This window comes from Stegostoma tigrinum, chromosome 5 (genome assembly GCF_030684315.1).
Source record: "Stegostoma tigrinum isolate sSteTig4 chromosome 5, sSteTig4.hap1, whole genome shotgun sequence".
Classification (NCBI taxonomy): Eukaryota; Metazoa; Chordata; class Chondrichthyes; order Orectolobiformes; family Stegostomatidae; genus Stegostoma; species Stegostoma tigrinum.
This window is the reverse complement of record NC_081358.1, coordinates 19035287-19055969: the sequence shown is the minus strand read 5'-3', so window position 1 is coordinate 19055969 and position 20683 is coordinate 19035287. Positions and strand designations below refer to the sequence as shown.

Below are 20683 nucleotides of genomic sequence, written 5' to 3'. Positions count from 1 at the left end.
TTATTCTGATCAAGAAAAATCAAATTCTGGAAGTTACATATTTCAAAACCAATGTAACAATATTATTCAATTTTACAATATTCAGGGTTCGTTTTTAAGACAAGCTCTAAGTGGACAAAAAGTTCAATACTTTTCAGTTTGATTTTAGGCAATTTCTTTTTCATTTTCAATATTAATTCTAGAATTAATCACATGCTGTCAGCCATCAGAACAAAAAAGAGGTAGACAGCACATTAAACATTTGATATTTCTCCCATTTATAAAATCTAGTACAAAACTGCTTTCTGTTAATAACTAATTCCTAAAAACAAAATATCAAGATATTGATGTGAAATACTACAAATGATTGTTATAAATTCCAATAAATAGTGTATATATAATAAATAGTTGAGAAATGTAATCTATTTAGTTCAGCGTTTTCATATTTCAGTGGTCCATGTTTCTCCTCAGTTGAATCACTCAATTCTCCATAATGACAAAATTTAAGTTTGAAGATACTTACAGGGTGTTTTACGGGACATTAACTTTCATGTATAATTGTTTACGGATATGTTGGTTTATAAAAGAAGCCTTACAAATCTGTCATTAAATTCCATGACTTGGTGACTGTGAGGAGGCTGAGTCCATCAGAAAGGTAGCATCACAAATGGCAGAATTAAAATTTACAAACCTTTTTTAGTTTTTTTTAAACTAAGAACAAAGATTGAAATTAGGATCAAAAATCTGTAATGTTTAAGTCTGAGACAAGTGTTCTGAGCAACTAAGTTTTGAGATTGCCTCTTTAATTAAGACTTATAAATAACTGGCTGGAATCAGACTGCACACTACATTAGTTAACAGTAGATCACCAAATTTCACCTAAAGCACTAACTCTGGTACTTGCCCTTTCTCTATTCTTAATCCGTAACATTTCCATAATGCTACGTGCATAAACGTCTCGTAAATTAACATTGGCAATGGAATCAAAAGCTGAATTCTTGGTGAGCCTCTTCAAAGCATCATGGTGTCGAAGGGCAGCTTCCTTCATCTTCAGAGTAAAGTAACAGGAGGAAAACCTGTCATTTATAATCGCTATAGGTAGCGATAAGACCAATATGCCAGTCAAGATACATAAGAAAGCAATTATCTTTCCAACAGTAGTTTCAGGTCGAATATCTCCATAACCCACAGTGGTCATGGATGTTGTTGCCCACCACCATGCAGAGGGAACACTGGAAAATGTTGTCTCTGGGACAGTGTGTTCCACAGCATACTCCACTGATGAGAAGATGGAAATGCCCACAGACAGGAAAAGGAGAAGTAAGCCAACTTCTTCATAACATTGAGTGACAGTCATTCCAAGAGATTTCAGACCTGTAAGAATGATAAACAACAATGACTGATCAACACAAAAATCACTCATTTCAAAAATGTTAATTCCACACTCTCTTTGAATAAGTTGTACACACCATGCAGAGTGTAACTGTATGTTACTGCCATTGATAATATCTTGACTGGAAGTGAGAAGTGACATGCAAGCAAATTAGCGAACTGAAAATGTTTCTTGGTACAAGGTATAGAAATATTACAGGTGTATTTGTGTGGCTTGGGTTTGGTTACAAGCATTTTATAAATTGTCATAGAAGTAAAGAAACAGATCATTTCAGATGCCAAGCGAAACAGCGTTGAAAATTTTCTTGGATTGTAGCAGAAAGCTTTTCACTGCTTGGATATCCGGAAACAAGTAATTTCACTTGTGTGGACAATGGGTCAACTTCAGTTGGAAGATTTTCAGAAATGATGTGTGCACTCCTAACTCAACGTATTGAAATAATAAATTTTCCATTGATCTTACATGTTGTAGGTTTCAGTGTTTCCTCCAAGATGTTAAGTCAACTTGTTCTTGGCGGATGTTAGAGTTATTTTTCTCTACCACTCCAGATTTTCTCTCTTAGTTAATAACTGCAACCTGCTCAATCCTCAATAAAGGAGGAAAAGGACTGTAGAATGGGCAGAACTCCTTTATCCACTGTCAGACAAAGATAAATCTGGGGAAGCCAAATTCAATAGTGGGTCCATAAATCCAATACTGTAGCAATGGGGTGCGAGATATTTACATGTTCTCTATAAAACAGAATATTGATTTCCATAAGGAAAAATGACTCTAAAGATCTCAAAAGCAATATATCATGTTCTTCAGCACATTTTTGCTTAAAACTTCAGAAAAATCTCACATTTTAAGCTGATAATGCCATTAAAGTCATCAATCACACAGTCATTGCTATATACCAATTGCAAATAATGCAAGCTTTTCCAACTGTTATGAATCTAGACAGGTGATAAAAAGAATCTGCCCTTATACATCTTCAGGAATTGTTTAATACACACATATTACTATGAATACATGTGTATTTGGCATATGCATTGATTTATCCTGGTGACTCTCTTTTGCCACACATTGCACTCAGCTGAGCAACAGCAGAACACTTCCTGATATGAGAGAACATTCAGCACAATCTACTGGAGAATTAAGGCTCAAGTTCATAGTGCAGTCGAGTATGATTTGCATGCCCGGCATTTAAAAGATACAAAAAGGAATCTACAAAGTAAACAGCTGAACACATTTTAATCTTGGATTTGATTTGGGATTATCCTGCATCTGATATGAATCCAATTGATGTGTTCCTTTTGTAGAGATAATCTCAAAGCTTCTGGCTTTAGTAAGATCAAACCTGGCATCATGATCTGACTGTTAAGTCGCAGAACAGTTTATGTTGTGACACACATTTGATATCAATGCAAAAAGATTCCAAGAGAGATGTATTTGTCCAAAGACCTTAAATTACATTGCGATGTTTATGTCTATCATATAAATGCAACATTAAATGTATTCTGCCTTACTAAACAAACAAAAACATAATGGGTTGGTTTGCAGCAAGGTTTTGGGAACCTGAAGTCAGGATCAAGTAATGTTCCAGAGCCCAAAATCAATGATGGTAATCTGCATGTAGGTGGCATCCTAATTGGCTACCTCCGAGCTAGCCATCCAATTAAAATCAATGAGCAGGCATCCAATGTTACCAGCAGCAATCACAGAACTGGAGTTTTGGAATCGAGCAGGAGAAGTGTAATTCCTAACATGCTGAAGTAAGTTAGGCACCGCTAGGGCACCTCAACATGCAATTAAAATTATTAATTATTAGTGTTGAAGCCAGACTGTTGGTCATCAACTCAGAGTGCAATATGAGTAAATGCAACCCCAATTCAGCTTTTACTAACTGTCTAATGACTGCTTTCTGCCTGTTACTGATCACTATTCTATTTACAACAGGCCAGGAAGCAACTGCGGAGAGAAAGCTAATATTTCAGGCCCAGTAACTGTTCTTCAGAACTGATAGTTGCTAGAAAAGGTTGGTATGTATGCTAGATAAGGAGTTGGGATGGCAGAAAGGAGGAGTGAATGATAGATGGAGTTGGAGCCCAGAGAGAAAAACAATTGAACAGACAAAGTAACAAGTAAAGGTCAGAGATAACAACGCATCATCCTCCGACACTTACGCCAACTACAGTCCGACCCCATCACCCAAGACAGTTTTCCATTCTAACCCTTCTCTGCCTTCCGGAGAGACCACTCTCTCCGGGACTCCCTTGTCTGCTCCACACTCCCCTTCAACCCCACCACACCCAGTACCTTCCCCTGCAACCTCAGGAAGTGCTACACTTGCCCCCACACCTCCTCCCTCACCCCCATCCCAGGCCCCAAGATGACTTTCCATATCAAGCAGATATTCACCTGCACATCTGCCAATGTGGTATACTGTATCCATTGTACCCGGTGTGGCTTCCTCTACATTGGGGAAACCAAGTGGAGACTTGGGGACCGCTTTGCAGAACACCTACACTCGGTTTGCAATAAACAACCGCACCTCCCAGTCGCGAACCATTTTAACTCCTCCTCCCATTCTTTAGACGACATGTCCATCATGGGTCTCCGGCAGTGCCACAATGATGCTACCCGAAGGTTGCAGGAACAGCAACTCATAATCCGCTTGGGAACCCTGCAGCCCAATGGTATTAATGTGGGCTTCACAAGCTTCAAAATCTCCCCTTCCCCCACTGCATCTCAAAACTAGTCCAGCTCATCCCCTCCCCCCACCTCATCCCAAAACCAGCCCAGCTCGTCCCCGCCTGCCTAACCTGTTCTTCCTCTCAACTATCCCCTCCTCCCACCTCAAGCCGCACCTCCATTTCCTACCTACTAACCTCCTCCCACCTCCTTGACCTGTCTGTCCTCCCCAGACAGACATATTCCCTCCCTACCTCCCCACCTATACTCTCCTCTCCACCTATCTTTCCCTCTATCCATCTTCGGTCCGCCTCCCCCTCTCTCTGTATTTATTTCAGAACGCTGTCCCCAGCCCCCTTTTCTGATGAAGGGTCTAGGCCTGAAACATCAGTTTTTGTGCTCCTAAGATGCTGCTTGGCCTGCTGTGTTCATCCAGCTTCACACTTTGTTATAACAAGTAAAGGTCAGCCTGGAAGAATGTTAATGATGATCGTCAGTGGCTGACAACAGATTGTAAGTGGTAGCAACCCATATGATGACAAGGTCTGGACTGTTGGGGTAAGAATAAGGGAGAAGATGCTCTGGCCCAAAATGACTGAGCTCTACATTAAGTCCACCTCAAGAACAACACCTCATTTTCCGGTTGGGACCCTTGCAAAGTCTGGACTCAATGCAATCATGGTCTATTCATCCTTATGCATTCCATGAGAGTTTCTCTTTCATCTATCCTTTCCCTAGCATTCTTACACAGAATTCTCCCAGTTGGTTCACTATGGTTGCTGGAAGGCGGCTGATATTCGGAGAGAGGGACAGAGAGAGCGAGAGAGAGAGAAAGCGAGAGAGCAAAAGTGAGTGAGGCAGAGCGAGAGAGAGAGAGAGAGAGAGAGAGAGAGAGAGAGAGACAGCAGACTGCCTTGCAGGATGACCTTGTATAGTTCTAGCTCAGGAAGTCTTAGCTACCCTAACATGTTGCAGCCCAAAGCTAACAGCATTCCAGGCTGCCTGCCAGAGAGTGCACAGCTGGGAAGATAGTTCATCTCATCTTGAGTGAGGACAGTGGGCTTGTACTGCCGAGCTGCTGCCACTACCCCAGGACGATACCTCAGCAATTCTAGTAGTCTGCTCGAGGGCAATTTGCTGAACTGCTGTGGAATCCTGCAAGCCTCTTTAAGGCCTGGTATCCACCCAGTTCTATGATGCTGCTGACAGACAAGGAAGCCAGGTAAAACTAAAAGTGACTTATGGAGAGAATGCTGGGTGAGTTACACGGCATGCCTGGGCAGAAACAACTACAGTTGCATGATAATTAGGGAGAAATTGTTGGCAAGGACCGGGGCTGTAGGGCTTCCAATGGCATGGTTAAAACATATGCTACAAATGTATGTTGCACAATGGAGGTGGTCACCAGCATTGTGTGTTTGAATTGACAGACTGCTTTGCACATCACTTGGAGTATGAAAAAATTCAGAGATCTGCATTTTAGAGGCTTTGTTTGTGGAAATTCTGAATGTTGGCACAATGCCATATTATAGTCATCCCTTGAAGATGCAATGACTTTGAAGGTGGGTCAGCACCGTGTTAAGGAAAGTTGCAGTTTGACAAGACACAGCTGATGTCCTGGTCACCCACTGCATCTGGGTTCACCTCTAGCAGTCTCGACTCAATTTACCACTGTGCAGGACAAGTCAATGAGGCTGACAATGTGCAACTCTCTATAAATGTGATTAAATTCATGTGCAAGTCTTGTTTACATTTTTTTCTCTCACCACCCATCCATTGTCCAACTGTCTGATGGTGATAGCCAAAAAATTGTTCTAGATTTTGCTGTCATGAACCATCTCAGTTAAATGATTTCTCTTCAAATCTGTTAATGGTCATCAAGGTGTGTTTAGTCATCCCTGCACAGCAACAGCTAACTACCTATTAGTCTGTTCGCCCCCACCAGAATCAACCTTGAAGAAATCAAGGAAAAATTCTAGAATCACCTCTACTCCTTGGCTGCTGATAATCCAGACAAGCTAATCATTCAATGTAACTTCAACTCAAGAGTTGGTGCAGACCAGACAAGGAAAGAGGTCAACAAGAAAAATTGGCACTGCCATGGCTCCCCTGCTTACCAAAAGTAGATGTTCAGCATGAGCTCTTAGCCACTAACTCCCTAATTATAACAAGACACCTCTGTGTTCTGTGAGCTGGCATCTGACTGCCCATGTCATCACAAGGAAAGAAGGCAGGGTGTGCCTTTAATGAATGTTATGTTGGATAAGGTGCTCAACTGATCACTGTTACCAACTGAAAAGTTAAAGTGTCAAGGTCTATTCCTCATACATCCTGACAGCACAAAGGGCACTTCACTGTCTCAAGGATTAAACAGGTAGTCATGAAAAAAATCCCTTCAGAGAAACCCTGGAGTCACCTGTATACAGGCAGAAATGACAACTGCTGCATTGAGGATGAGTGGGCAACCTCTAAGTATATTGCATACTGCACTTGAGTAACATTATTTCTACAGGGTTTACCTCAATCACCAGTCGTCTCTATCCAAGCAAGGCGGCTACTGGACCGTCTGCAAGACAGATGCAAAACATTTGGTGGAATCAGAAACCAGATGAAGTTCATTCACATGGAGAACACCAGAACTGTGAGAAGCTCTGCAATGGCCTAAAACCTGACTAAGAGCCATTGCCTACGAGTTCACTACCAATTATCAGTGCCAACAGGTCAACATTACTCCTAAATAAAGCCAGAATGCATAAAAAAATGGATGAAATTCAGTTCTTTGCCCATCAATGAAGTAGTAATTAACAGGCTGACACAAGTTGTTGTCAACAGTCCTCTTGATGACCCTCACACAAATGCTGGAATGACTAACGCAATGAAATTCCTGTCTAGTGGAAAAGATCCAGGAACTGGTGCTATCCCAGGCTGGAGGTTAATGCTTGGCTAAGCAGGTCAATGAATTATTTCAGTTTTGTTTTAGAAGCAAGAAATGCACCTGTGAGAATATTATTACATCATTTTGTCCATTTACATAGCAGAAAGAAACTCTCAAATTGAGACCACTAAGTCTCATTCCTCTCCATTGCCACCAAAACCTTTATTCAACCCCCTCTGAACAAATCAGTGAAATATCTAAAGCAGGATCTCCTGCGAGAGATCAGTGCATTTCAGAAAAGACCAAGGAGACATTGACATGGTGTTTACAGTTAGTCAGCTGCAGGAGAAATGCCAAGAGCAGAACATGGGCCTGGACACTACATTTGTTGACCTGACCAAGGCCTTTGAAAACTATGGGAGAAATTTGGCTGAGCTGAGAGATTCATCACAATGGTTTGATAATTCCATGGTGGCATACCTACATTTGGCCTGGATGGTGATCAGTCTTTTCCGAGTCACTACTGGGGTTAAACAGGGCTGTGTGCAGGTGCCACTCCTCTTCAGAGTGGCATTTGCTTTCCCTGGTAGTGATTTTGTTTTTATAATCCGATATTGCATGGATGGGAAATTGCTCAATCTGTACCAATTCTGGGCAAAGACTAAAGTCCTCCAAGACCATACTTAAAGATTTCCACTTTGCTGATGACTTTGCTGTAGCCGCAGGTTCAAAAACTGAAAATAAAACATAGCATAGGTTTGCCCTCTGACGTACACAGCATGAGCTTTGCAATCAGCACAAAGGAAATTGGAGCAACCTACCTGCCTGATCCAGCTAACCCCTATCTTCAGCCTGAAATTTCAGGTTGACTAGGGCATGCTAACATTGGGTACATTCACTTATCTTGGCAGTACACTCTCCCAACTGGTCTATAATGACAACGAGACACAGGCTGGAATGCCCAAAGCAATAGTAACCTTCAGCCTACATTTAGAATCAGTCTGGGATGAACAGCAGTACGCCAATAACAAACAAAGTCTTTACAGTAAGACTTCTGCCTGCTGGGATCTACCTGTGAGGCTTGGACTGTGTTCCAGCATCAACATCATTTGTGCTACTTTCAGAAGCATTTGTAAATCAAATGATAAGTAATCAAAATATGAGGCACTGAGCTGCTTGCCTGAGATAGTGTGCCAAGCGTTTGCATCATATTGAGACAGTCACAACTAAGTTGGGCAGGTCATATAATCAGAATGTCTAACATTCACTCATCAAAGCAAATTTTCAAGCAGGGTTTCAAACTGTGCATGTGTTTTCAAGGAAGCATTACAAAGGCAATATTTACCTAGGACACCTTACGTAGGACTTTTGATCTCACCTTCAAGTCTGGAGGAGAACCTCACCCAGGATTGCTGAAATAATGTTGTCTCCTTTGAGAGCAAGTGCTCTCAGAGGCAGAGAGAGACGGAATGCAAGCAGAGGAAATCCCAAGCCACCTTCACATCCAAAACTCAAATCATCGGTAGAATCTTGCCCTACTTTCAGGAGAACCTCCTGTACACAATTCAGCCTCAGCAGTTATCCCACTTAACTGCTGGTACCAGACTAAACATCCCAGATGAATCTGGTTATCTTGATTTCAAAAGCCAAATGACATTAGTGGCATGTTGCAGTAGACATACCAGCTTCTTGCAGATGATGCTATTAGAATACATTGCTCCTCTGACTAGTTTGTCTCAATACCTGAAAATGTAGCTGAAAGACTCAAGGTCATGCAGCTACACAACATATTTGCCTCAAAATAAGTCCATCTTGGATTTATGCAGATATTAATCAAGAGTCAGCATAATCCCATGCATGTCAGATAGATTTGCAAAAGCTGGTTACTTTCCAGATTTCAGCCACTATAGTAGCACTCAGGAGAAGTGAATAATTAAATTGTAGAGCTTCCACACCATACACAAGCACCAAGGGCAAACAGTGCCAAGAACAGCATGTGAAAAAGTGCTTATTGTCGATGTTGAATCTTTAACTGACCTATATTCTGTACTGCGACAAAAGGCAAGGTATTAATGCTCAAGGTCACAAAAATTCTTGTGCATCGGAAAAGTCATGAGTTTGTAAGAACTTCACAAATATAAACATCTGTGGCAGGTGTCTAAGATGTTAACTTTGTATCAATTATTGATGTGAAGTGCTTTCAGCAATCTCTTTTCATTGTCAAATGCTGGTTACAGTTTCAGGGTAGATGAAGAACTATTCGGTCTAAACAGATTGTGAAAGACAGTAGTCACCATCAGCCTTCTCCTTCAGTACATGTGGAATTGTTGCATGCTACTTTCACACAAAACTAAGAATTAGAACTCAGTTTGGATCACTGGGTTGATTGGTAGCTGTGACTGAGACTTTTCAAAATGTGACATGCTGATTGATTGAATGCAATCCTCCATGAAAGACAGTTGAATGGCTAGGTGTTTCCAATCACAAAATTGTATTTGGAGATTCAGGAAGCAATCTACAGTGAGCAGATTCGGCAGGGCTAGTTTGAAATGATGATTAGTGCCAAAGGATAAAAGGAGAATGAATAGTTTGCAGACTACCAAAATAAAAATTAATATCTTCCAAGCAAGTATAAAATAATCTACAAGTATATACTGTACCAAATGTAAAATGAATCAAATTTATTAAAACCTATTTAAAAATAGAGCAATCTTAACTGGAAGATTTAATTACCTTTGCTAGTACTGATTAGATGTGGATAGAATTCACTGAGATGGTAACGAGTACATAACTCTTTTCCCATTTGTATCAGACTTACTGACTCCATCCACACATTTCTATAGCTTTGAATTCTACTTACAAAAGCAGGATAGGAAGAACAGAGAGGAGGGAGGAAAGGCAGAGGAATGAGAGAAAAGAGAGCAAGAAATGTGAGAAAAATTCTACCAAATGTTCTGCTTAATAATAACAGTTGTTGTAGGGATATTTTGAGAGGAGGAAAAGATGCAAATAAGGAATGTTATTTTGTTGGCTTTTGCTGTACAAAGTCATATGTAGAAACAAATAATGTTAAAAATAATAATTCTCCTCCCCACGAGTCACATGCTGAGATTATTGATCTAACTTACAAAGGTAAGGAGAGCGTGATGAGTGAGAAATTACTCTAAGCACTACATTTCTGACCTCTACAAGTGCCATTTGGAATTTAAAAAATGCTCTCTGGGATGCATACATCAGATGTAAAAACAAACTGTTGTAAAGGGTCAATGTATGCAGGTAAGATCTGCAAGTGGTGTGCACAGCAGGCAGATCATGTCATCAACACACAACCGACAACTGCATTGTTAATTTAAAGCTTTGTAATTGATCGGATGTCCTGCCTTGATACGGTACAGATAAAAGGCAGGGAGGAAGATTATTGGATAAGTAGGTCGTCCTCTTGAAATCCTACATGAGTGGGACAATGTGCAGTGATAAGGCAGAGCAGGAGAAGGTGCTGGAGGATGAGGAAGGGCTCCAGATGGAAGTGATTGTGGTTTAGAAGATGCTGTCCAAAGAGTTTTGGTGAATTTCTGCAATGTATTTTGTAGGTAGCAGCAGCAGTGCGTACTGAGCATCAGGAGGGAGTGGATGTTTGTGGATATGGTGCCATTCAAGCTGGCTGCTTTGTCATGGATTGTGTCAAGCTTCTTGAGTATTATTGGAGCTGTACCCATCCAGGCAAGTGGGGAGTATTCTATTACACTGATGTGTGCCTTGTAGATAGTAGATAGGTTTTGAGGAGTCAGGAGTTGAGTTGCTCACCGCAGAATTCCTAGCCTCAGGCATGATCGTGTAGTTACTGTGTTTACATGGTGAGTTCAGTTGAGTTTCTGGTCAATGATAACTCTCAAAATGTTGCTGGTGGGGGAATTCAGTGATTATAATAAGTGAATGTCAAGAGCCAGTATTAGATTGTCTCTTATTGGAGATAGTCATTGCCTAGCATTTATGTAGAACAAGTGTAATATGCCACTTTTGAGCCCAAGTCTGATTACTGGCCAGATCTTGTTGCAGTTGAACATGGACTGCTTTAGTGTCGGAGCAATCACAAATGGAGCTAAACATTATGCAATAATTAGCAAACATTCCCACTTCTGATTTTATGATGGAGGGAAAGTCATTGCTGAAGCAGATGAGAATGATTGGGTCAAGACGTTGCCCTGAAGACTTCAATTAAAATGGAATCACTTCAAATATTTCTTAATTTCTTTCAGGTGCCATATTAGTTTTTTCATCTCTTACTAAGAATTTACGACGGGAGGTAAGGTTTCCTCCATAAAAGGCATATCATGTTGCACAACTTGTAGGAAATTATTAGTTCAACAGCCTTACAGTTGCTTGTTCCTGTTCATGTAGCTTGCTTCTCCAAAAGAAGTTTTCACGAAGGGCCATCTGCTAAAATATCTGGCATACACTGATAGCCTTACACTGGTATATTGGGTGTTGAAGGGGTATTTAATCAGGCAGGAGGCTGGGAGGTGGGCTTGCCAGCAGCCTGCCACTTCCACCTCAATTAAAGCAAGGCATACAAACCTCTGCTTGGCTTTCCTGTACTGCTGTTAATTGAAGCCTTTGAGTCAGCAAAACCGGGAGGTGGTAGTTAACAGTTTAATGAACGAAGGCTCACTCTGCAGGAAGTGCAACAAGGAAATCCTGCTGTGTTTACTTGCAGGCTTCAAGTGAGGCATTTCAAGGCAAGTGGCTGATCGAGGAGCTTGGCATCAGGAATGGAAGTGGTGGGGCGGGGTTGGCAGGTCTTGATACCTCCCCCTCAACAGCCCCACCAGTCTTTGCTGCAAACCCTTTCACCTGCCTCTGTCCCCCACACAGTTATTTCCCTCCTGTCAACATTTATCTGGGCCTGGGTCCTTCCTTGAGCTGATCCCTCCAATAGGTGTACTACCAACAGCATCTGCTGCCTCCTTAATAGTCCCACTGATCAGTCCTGCTGATTAGGTAGGCAGTGCTTCCAGGCCCATGGTTTGTAGTCCTTAGTGAATCCCATTGTTGCCCTGGTCAACTACCTGAAGATTTGATGATGGTCCTCTGAAAAGGCAGCCTTATGGGATCACCAGATCTCCAGCACACAAGACACCTGTCACCACCACCAGATTCTGCTTTTTAACTCAGTCTCACCTCACCAATGCATTTATTTCTTACCGAACATGGTATGATTTTACTTTAGAACGGTTGCTTGTTAACTTTACTCTCCAGCTCCTACTTCACTACATTGTAATGACCTGTTGGAAAATTACCCGGGGAAAGAAGCACCACATGGATTTTGTTTTAGGAGCCAGGAATGTAACTGAGATTCACAATGGACTGGTGCAGGCTGGAATCAGTAAACATTGGTTGAAAATGAAGGCTGCTGACCATGCTGGAAGGAATTACATGTCAGCAGCATACCAGCATAAAGAGCTAATTGCTGGCACTTTTGTGAATTTTTATCTGTCATAAATTAGTCGTGGCTCAAACAATATGGTCGTGTGTTAAAGTTGTCTACTTATACATCTCCATTTGAAAAAAATAATCTCATGCAATTATAAACTGCAATACTTCATTTTAAAGGTTATGAAACTCCAGTGTGACTTTATAAATCACATACTACAACGCACATTACTTGTGCTAACATAGCACCAAAAATTTAGCAAAACAGATTGTTTCATACTGATTAATTCAATTTATCCATGAATGATCCATAATAACCTGAAGGGTAGATTATTGTTCTGGTTGAAGACAACAATAACCAAAATACTGTATTGAAAAATGGAAGATAATCAGGGTGGTAAGTGAACATTACATCAAAATCTGTAGCAATGCTCTGCAAATTTAAATCCTTTGCAGTTTTCAAATTATGCACACCTTCCTGTATGGGGAAGGGACTGTATCTGGAACTTTTGATTGGTATTTATGGTGTATCATGATTGTCCTATGAGACTACTGAAAAGTCAGTCTGATTTGTAGCGGACCAAAAATGTGAAGTTTTCAGATAAATGACTTCTTTGCTTGCCTACATTAAGGATTTTCCCAATATCAGTTGTAATTTTACAATATTAAAAGCAATAACTTGTATTCATATGGCATGTTTAGCTGATGATTCCTGGAGTATATTTTAACTATAACTTGGGGAGGTGACATTAGTTGGGGTGACTAACAACAAATGTGATAGCCAATGTGATACGACAGGAGAGTTTTGTTGGCGGACAGAATTGCAGAGAGGCAAAAAAAAGAGTTATAAAGGTGAGAATTCCAGTGTTACTGGCATTGAAAGCTGAAAATGCATTTGGTAGGCAGTTAGTGAATGGCATGAGGGATCTATAATGGGAAAATGCTAAAGGAGTTTACAGAGATAGGGCTGTGAACACATTTGAACATAATGAAAATTTTAAATTTGAGTCAATGAAAGTCAGTGAGCATTGTATTAAGAAATGGTGCAGGTTAGGACATGGCCAGCAGAATTTTCCAGCAGCTCGGGTTCATGGAGAAAGGAAATTTGAAGTCAGTCAGGAATTGCACACAGTCAGTCAGATAGTTTGACAAACACAAATACAAAGTTAAAATCGAACAGTATCCATTACAAAAAAGATGAATTATTATGAATAGTCATTGGGTAGTATAGAACTTGAATACTGATTAAAACAAAAGATTTTGTTGAGCTTTTCATATTGCACTCATCAGGACACTTCACAAAAAGTTTATGGTGTATCATGGTTGTCCTGAGACTACTGAAATGCAGTCTGTTTTTCAGCGGAGCAAAAAAAGCCACGATTTCAAGTTACTTGCTTAGGTGCACTTTCTGTCATAAATAGATTATTTAAAAATAACTTGTATTTGAACTGATACTAAAGAATAAATAAAGTATCCATTTTTTTGCAGGTAATTCCTATGTGAAGCACGCATCTTACCTGTTGAGTGCCTTCCAAGCTTCAACATACGTAGCGATCTCATCAATCTCAGGATCTGGACAACCTTTCCCACATTTTCCAATTCTGTGGAACCTCCATAAAGTTGCTCCACCAGCATAGTGATGTAAAATGGGACCACAGCAATAAGATCGATGATATTTACCAGACTCTTAAGAAACTTCCATTTGTTTTTGACACAGAAAAATCGCAGTAAATACTCTGCAGAAAACCAGGTGATACAAATATACTCAACTGCATTCAATAACAGGGGTTCCAATATTGTATATTCAAGGGAAAAGAGAGCCATGTTTGCAATGGATATGAGAACAAATGCTACAGAAAGGATGCCAAATATTTTAGCTAGCATTGAAGAGTCAGGTTTCTCCATCATGATCCATAGTTTTTGTCTTAGCTTTTCACAAATTACTCCAGAGAAATCTTCCTCTTCATTCTGAATCAGTTCTGCATCTTGCTTTATGTCTAAAGCTTCATTCATTTCTTTTCGTCTGTAATATTTGTCTCTGCAGCAAATGTCAATGTTAAATTCATCTATTCCCCAGTATTCAATTTCCTGTAAAAAAGACATTGCACATAGTTCTTCATTCACATGTAATCTACCAGTTTTATAATAATTTATGATGTATTTGAAGGTTTGAGAACTTCGGTCGAAGAAATATTCATTGTCCACAAAGTTGGCATCATCACATAGCTCCAGCACAGAATCCTGTTCAGACATAGCCAGTTTTCCCAGACGTGTTTCAGGGTAGGACAACAGAGTTTCAGGTGACAAAATGAACCTGCTGCCCCCAACATTTATGATGAAGGTGTTTAAAGGATTTTTATTCACACATTCTTCACTGTAGAAAACGCTGGATTCCAGAGAGACAACAGAACAATTATCTTCATTCTGTTCAAGTAACCAAGGAGAACAACTGGGAGGCTTCATGGTACATGGTCAATGACGATGGCCCTACAAGCAAATATGGAAATCTTTCGTTAAGATACATTTAAAACAGAAACAAAGTTGCTATATCAAATTTCCACTGTGAAAAATATTACCCATTTAGGTCTAAAATGTTTAATGTAAACACCCCTCTAACACATTTCAACTTTTTCTCAGATTATGAACTTCATAAACCTTTGGAATAAGCACAGGTGCTAGAGACAAATGAGAAATGGATTTTGAATGAAGATTTCATTCCCCAACAGAAGTACAAGAATGTTCGTGTGTTGTCTTTAGCACAGACTAGCGGAAAGAGATGTAACTAAAGCACTCAAGAGTGTACGTCAACAACTGTTCCTGTAAAATTAAAAGACAATACAGATAAGATGACTTATTCAGTTTGACTGAATGGGACTTGTACTTTCTTGAAATACTTAGAATTAATACAAACCTATAATGGACTAACACAGGATGTTACATTTTGAGTTTCAATTACTTATTCCTTCTGATTCTTTTAGAACAAAAGATGTGTCACTGTAATTCAAAAATCTTCTTGCCATGTGCTGACTTGGTACCTATCACATCATTTCTAAAGTCCCTTCAATGTGGAAGCAGGCCATTCAAGGCCATCAAGCCCACAGTGACCCTCCCATGTAGACCCATTCCATCACTGTAACTGCTCATTTTCCATAGTTAATCCACCTAGCTTGTACATCCTTGGAAACTATGGCGAATCCACCTAATCTGCACACCTTTGGACTGTGACAGGAAACCAACACTGACACAGGGAAAACATGCAAACTCCACATAGATTGTCACCCACGGGTGGAACTGAACCTGGGTCCTGGCTGCTGTGAAGCAGCAGTGCTAGCCACTGAGCCACAGTGCCAGCCAAGTATGTGAATATTATCGGGAACTGCTACTCTCCACAGGTTAGTGATTCCTGAGTAAACATGCACATTCTGGAAAATGCTTTGCTTGATATAAAAGGTGTATTAACATATCGTTAATGTCAATAATTGTTATCTTCAAATGAGCATTGAGGCCAGGTGAGGAACGGTGAATCAGCTTCTGCCTGTTGAACCTCCTCGGGTGGCTGCAACAAGGATGTAATGTTCTCTTTAGTATATGGCTATAGCTCACAACAGTTCACTCGATCACACGAAGCAAATGAGGAGCCAATTAAGTTTTTTTTGAGCAAAAGGAAAAAGAATTTTAATACTTGCTAACTGCGAGAAAAATAAAGACAACATGAAAAAGAAATACCAATGCAAATGCAAAGTTACAAAGGGAGTAGTACCCACTTCATGATAATTTATGTTTGTTTTTGTATAGTTATTTGGTATTACAGAACTAGAATACTGCTAAGAAAGACTTTTTTGAAGTTATTGTATTATAATCATCAGGACATTTTGCAAGATTTACCAAAGAGAAAACAACATTTTATTGTATGACAAGGAAATTTTGTTGGTACAGGTGTTGCTATGAAAAGCTTTGATAAAATTGTCTTTTGAGCAACATAAAAAGTATATGCAGTTTAAAGTCCTAAGCTGTTCTTGTGTATTTTTCGAATAAACCAGAGACCTAGCTAGACATGCCCTGTATCACGGGAAACTGTGAACATCACAGGTAATCTTGGAGTCCTCAAGAATCAGATGTTTCTTTTCCATTTGCATTACCAGGTGCTTTGCCCTTCAAATGGCTGAGATGTGCAGAGAAGGAGAGTGAGTCTCCTCTGGCTCTGACAAATCTCTCTCCTTGGAATTTCCAAAGCAATTACTTTGAATATAGCTCACTAGTGTATTCCTGTGCTGGATTCTTCATCTTCCATCCCGATAAAATGGAGATAAAGACATCACCTACAGTTATGAACTTCTCATGCAGGTGTATAGAGCAGGAAATGCTGGTCGGGTTGACCAGTTTCCATCTACTTTGACAGATATGTTAATTCTTTACATATAATGTCTTTACATCTAGCGGCTAAAAAGATACATTTGAGTGTTAGGAATAGATTTATCCAACTAACAGCAATAATACTAAGGCGAGAACCAGAAAACACTGGAATTCTGAAAACAGGAGTAGATAGAAATACACAAGAAGTGATTTGTCAATGACAGATTAAATCTTCAGTTTAATCTAGTTATCCTAATTGAGTACCGGTGTGGAAACTGATAATTAAGAATGATCAATTATATTTTAAACAAATTGCAAATAGTGAAATCTCATCAAGGCATTCTCAGTGAAGCAATTAGAAGAATAAAATGCAGCAAAAATAGGTAATTGGGACAGTGAGGCCAAAAGATGATATGAGCTAATTATGTATACTAGAGAGATGATTCTTGAAGTGCTAATGGAAATTTGTTTGCATTGGGAGAATTTCATGAGTAGGCAGGGTAAACATGGTAGAATATTAGCCTGATTTCAGTTAGTAATACTTTTCTTTTTAGATTAGCTTAGTAAATTCACCCATAATGTGGAAAGTCTTTGTTCAGTTCACAGAAGTCCTGCTTAAAGTTAAAAGTAAGAACACAATTCTCCTGGAGCAAGGAGTTAGTTTAGAAAGGTTAGAAATAGGTTACCTCAGTATAAGGATTAAGATTGGAAGTTTCCGGTCGGAAATGTTTCGCAAGAGCCTTGAACGGGTTATTCAAAAAAAAAGTCGAAGCTCAGCTGTATGGATATTGAAGGAAGATGATATCAAAAACTCAAGACTAGGAATTGAAAGCAAAAAAGTTAGTTAAACCTATAGATGTAAAAGAGATAGAAACTTCTGGTGTTTTACGACTATTATTGGAATGTTGTGCTAGTAGATGGAATATTGTACTTTTACCACATTGCGATATCCGCAAATAGTTTGGTTGATTTTTATTTTGCACAGTAACCTTGTTTTATTGTTAAGAACCAGAATTGTGTGCTTGTGATTCAGTGAATGACATTTTTATTTTAAAAAAAATCAAAATATGATCTATTAAGCCTGATTTCAGTATTGCATCAGACTTGTCCAGTAATACGCATCAGTTAGGATCTTAACACCATCAAGTAAAGCACTAGATCGTTTAAAGCAATGCTTTAGAATCACAGTCATTTCTGTATTGCTTATTAATTGTAAGTGTGCACGTATCTACCACTAAGAATTTTTGAAACTTTCTCTCATCCCTGTGAAAGACACTGTAAGCTTATGGAAGAGTCAATTATTCGGCTTCTGAGAATGAGCTTAGTTGCAGTGCACAGCTAAGATGTTACTGCAGAGAAGTTCAAATTTTATACATAGAAGCAAAAGTCTTATGGGATTAAATATCATTGATAAAGGTTCAATTCAAATTTGCAGGCACCACTACAGCAGACATTACTGTGACTGGTGTTGCAACCAACACATCTCAGTCCCCTAATATATTTACTGGAGCTGCGGTTATCATGGGGGTTCTGTTAGATTCCTCACATTGACACATAACACTTCCGCTTTCACACAATTTGAGACAGTTGGTGTTTATAATCTACGCTGACAGAAGCTGAAATGAAGCAGGTTACATCATTGAGAAAACCGACTCCTGACTGGAGGAATTAAAGCGAGATATTGCATAACGAAACAGAGGCAAAATTTAGACGATCATCAAACTTAAGCCATAATTGCAGACAAGCCTGCATTTCCTACACTCCAAGAACTGTCAGTGTCATTTCATATAAATATATAAGCATACAAATTAGGAGCAGGAGTAGGCTATTCAGCTCCATCGAACTTAACCCACTTTTCAATTAGATCATGACTGATCGGACTGAAACCTCAAATTTCATTACGCACCTACCCTTGATAACCTTTCAATCCATGCTTACATAAGTTTATCTAACCCTGCCTTAAAAATATTCAAGGACTCTGATTCCACCATCTTTTCAGAGGGGAAACTCCAAAGATTCCTAACTATATGAGAGAAAAAGATATGCCTTATCCATTTTAAAATAGGTGACTCTGACTTTTAAGCAACCATCCCTCATTCTGGATTCTCCCAAAACAGGAAACATCCTTTCCAAATCTGCCCTTTCAAGGCCCCTCAAAATCTTATCTATTTCAAATAAGTCACCTCTTACACTTCTGTGCTCCAACAAGTCAAGCCTAGCTTGTCCAACCTTTCCTCATAAGACAATTCCCTCATGAGTTCAATAAATGTTCCCTGAATTTTGTTACATGCATGTACATTCTTAAATAACATGACCAATGCTGTACAGTAATCCAGATGCAGTATGTAAATCAAGCGTGACCTCCTTACTTTTGTATTCAATTCCCCTTCCAATAAATGATAAAAATCTATTGGCTTTCCTAATAACTTTTGTACTTGCATGCTAAAAACATTTGAAATTCATACACAAGGGATCCCACAACCCTCTGATCATAGAGCTCTGCAATCTTTCACCATTCAGATGATATGCTTTTCTATTCTTCCTGCTAAAAACGTACAAAATTATAATATTTTGCCATACTATGCTACATTCACCACATTGTGGCTGAGAGGGCAAATATTTGACAAATGCAATACAATGTGGATAAATATGAGCTAATCCACTCTGGTCACAAAAGCAGGAAGGCAGATTATTACTGAATGGTGGCAGTTTAGGAAAGGATGAGGTGCAACAAGACCTGGGCGCCATGATGGAAGAGTCACTGCCAGTTGGTATGTAGGTGCTGCAGACAGTGAGAAAAGCTAATGGCATGCTATCCTTCATAATGACAGGATTTGAATACTGGAGGCTATACCTTGAGTATTGTGTGCAGTTTTGTCCAGTCTGAGGAAGGACATTCTTGCTATTGAAGAAGTTCAGCAAAGGTCACCAGACTGATTCCCGGGATGACAACACTGACATATGAGGAACGACTGGATCAAATGGATTTGAGTTCACTGAATTTACAAGAACGAGGGGGGATCTCAGAAACATAAAATCCTGATGGGACTGGAGAGGCTCGATGTGGAAAGAATATTCTTAATGTTGGGAGTGTCCAGAACAAGGAGTCACAGCCTAAGAATGAGGGGTAAGCCATTCTGAACTGAGAGGCGGAAGAATTTCTTCACTCAAGGAGTTGTAAACCTGTGAAATTCACACCCACAGGAAGCTGTTGGGGTCAGTTAGATAGATTCAAGAGGGAGCTGGACATAGTGCTTGTGGCTAAAGAGATCAAGGGGTATGACTATATTGAATGGTTAGTGCAGGCTCGAAGGGCTGAATGGCCTACTCCTGCTCCTATTTTCTCTGTTTCTATGTTGCCCACTCAATCTTCTTTAAAGCCTCTTTATATCATCTTAATGGCTTCCTTTCTCATTTATATTTTGTGTTTTCATTAAATTTGGCAACCATACCTTCACCTAATTCACTTATACAAAATGCAAACATTTGAGGCCTCAGTCCCTGTTGCTACGGCTGACTGCTCATTACATTTTGCCAACCTGAAAAAGACCCATTTATGCATACTCTGCTTCGGGTTAGACAGCAAATCTTTTATCAATGCCAATATACTATCCCAACGCCATAAACTCTTACCACAACAAACTTTCATGTGGCACATTATCAAATACATTCTGGAAATCTAAGTGCACTACATCCATTGGTTCGTGTTATTCACAGCATATGATACTGACTCAAAGAACATCACTGGATTAGTCAGACATGATTTCCCTTTCACAAAACCATGTTGATTCTGATGGATTACTTTGAACTTATCCTGATGCCCTCCTTTCCTGATGACAGATGTCAGGCTAAAATGATCTGCAGTGCCCTGCTTTGTCTCCTTCCTTTTTTGATTAAAGGGACTATATTTGCTTATGGAAACTTCCCTAAATTAATAGAATTTTGGAAAGTTAAAAATCAATACATTATCTGCTCCATGA

The 20683-nt window shown here is 39.6% G+C and overlaps 1 protein-coding gene across 1 annotated transcript in view; it reads right to left on the bottom strand.

Annotated features, from left to right (window-relative positions):
- Window positions 1–340: 340 nt before the first annotated feature.
- kcnv1 (potassium voltage-gated channel modifier subfamily V member 1) overlaps window positions 341–20683 on the bottom strand; it is a 42428-nt gene continuing 22085 nt past the window's right edge. The window contains exons 2-3 of the mRNA XM_048529821.1: window positions 13868–14837; window positions 341–1353 (exon numbers count right to left, since the gene is read on the bottom strand). Coding sequence (XP_048385778.1) covers window positions 845–1353; window positions 13868–14813 — 1455 coding nt within the window. The 5' untranslated portion in view covers window positions 14814–14837 and the 3' untranslated portion in view covers window positions 341–844. The remainder of the gene's footprint in view (window positions 1354–13867; window positions 14838–20683) is intronic.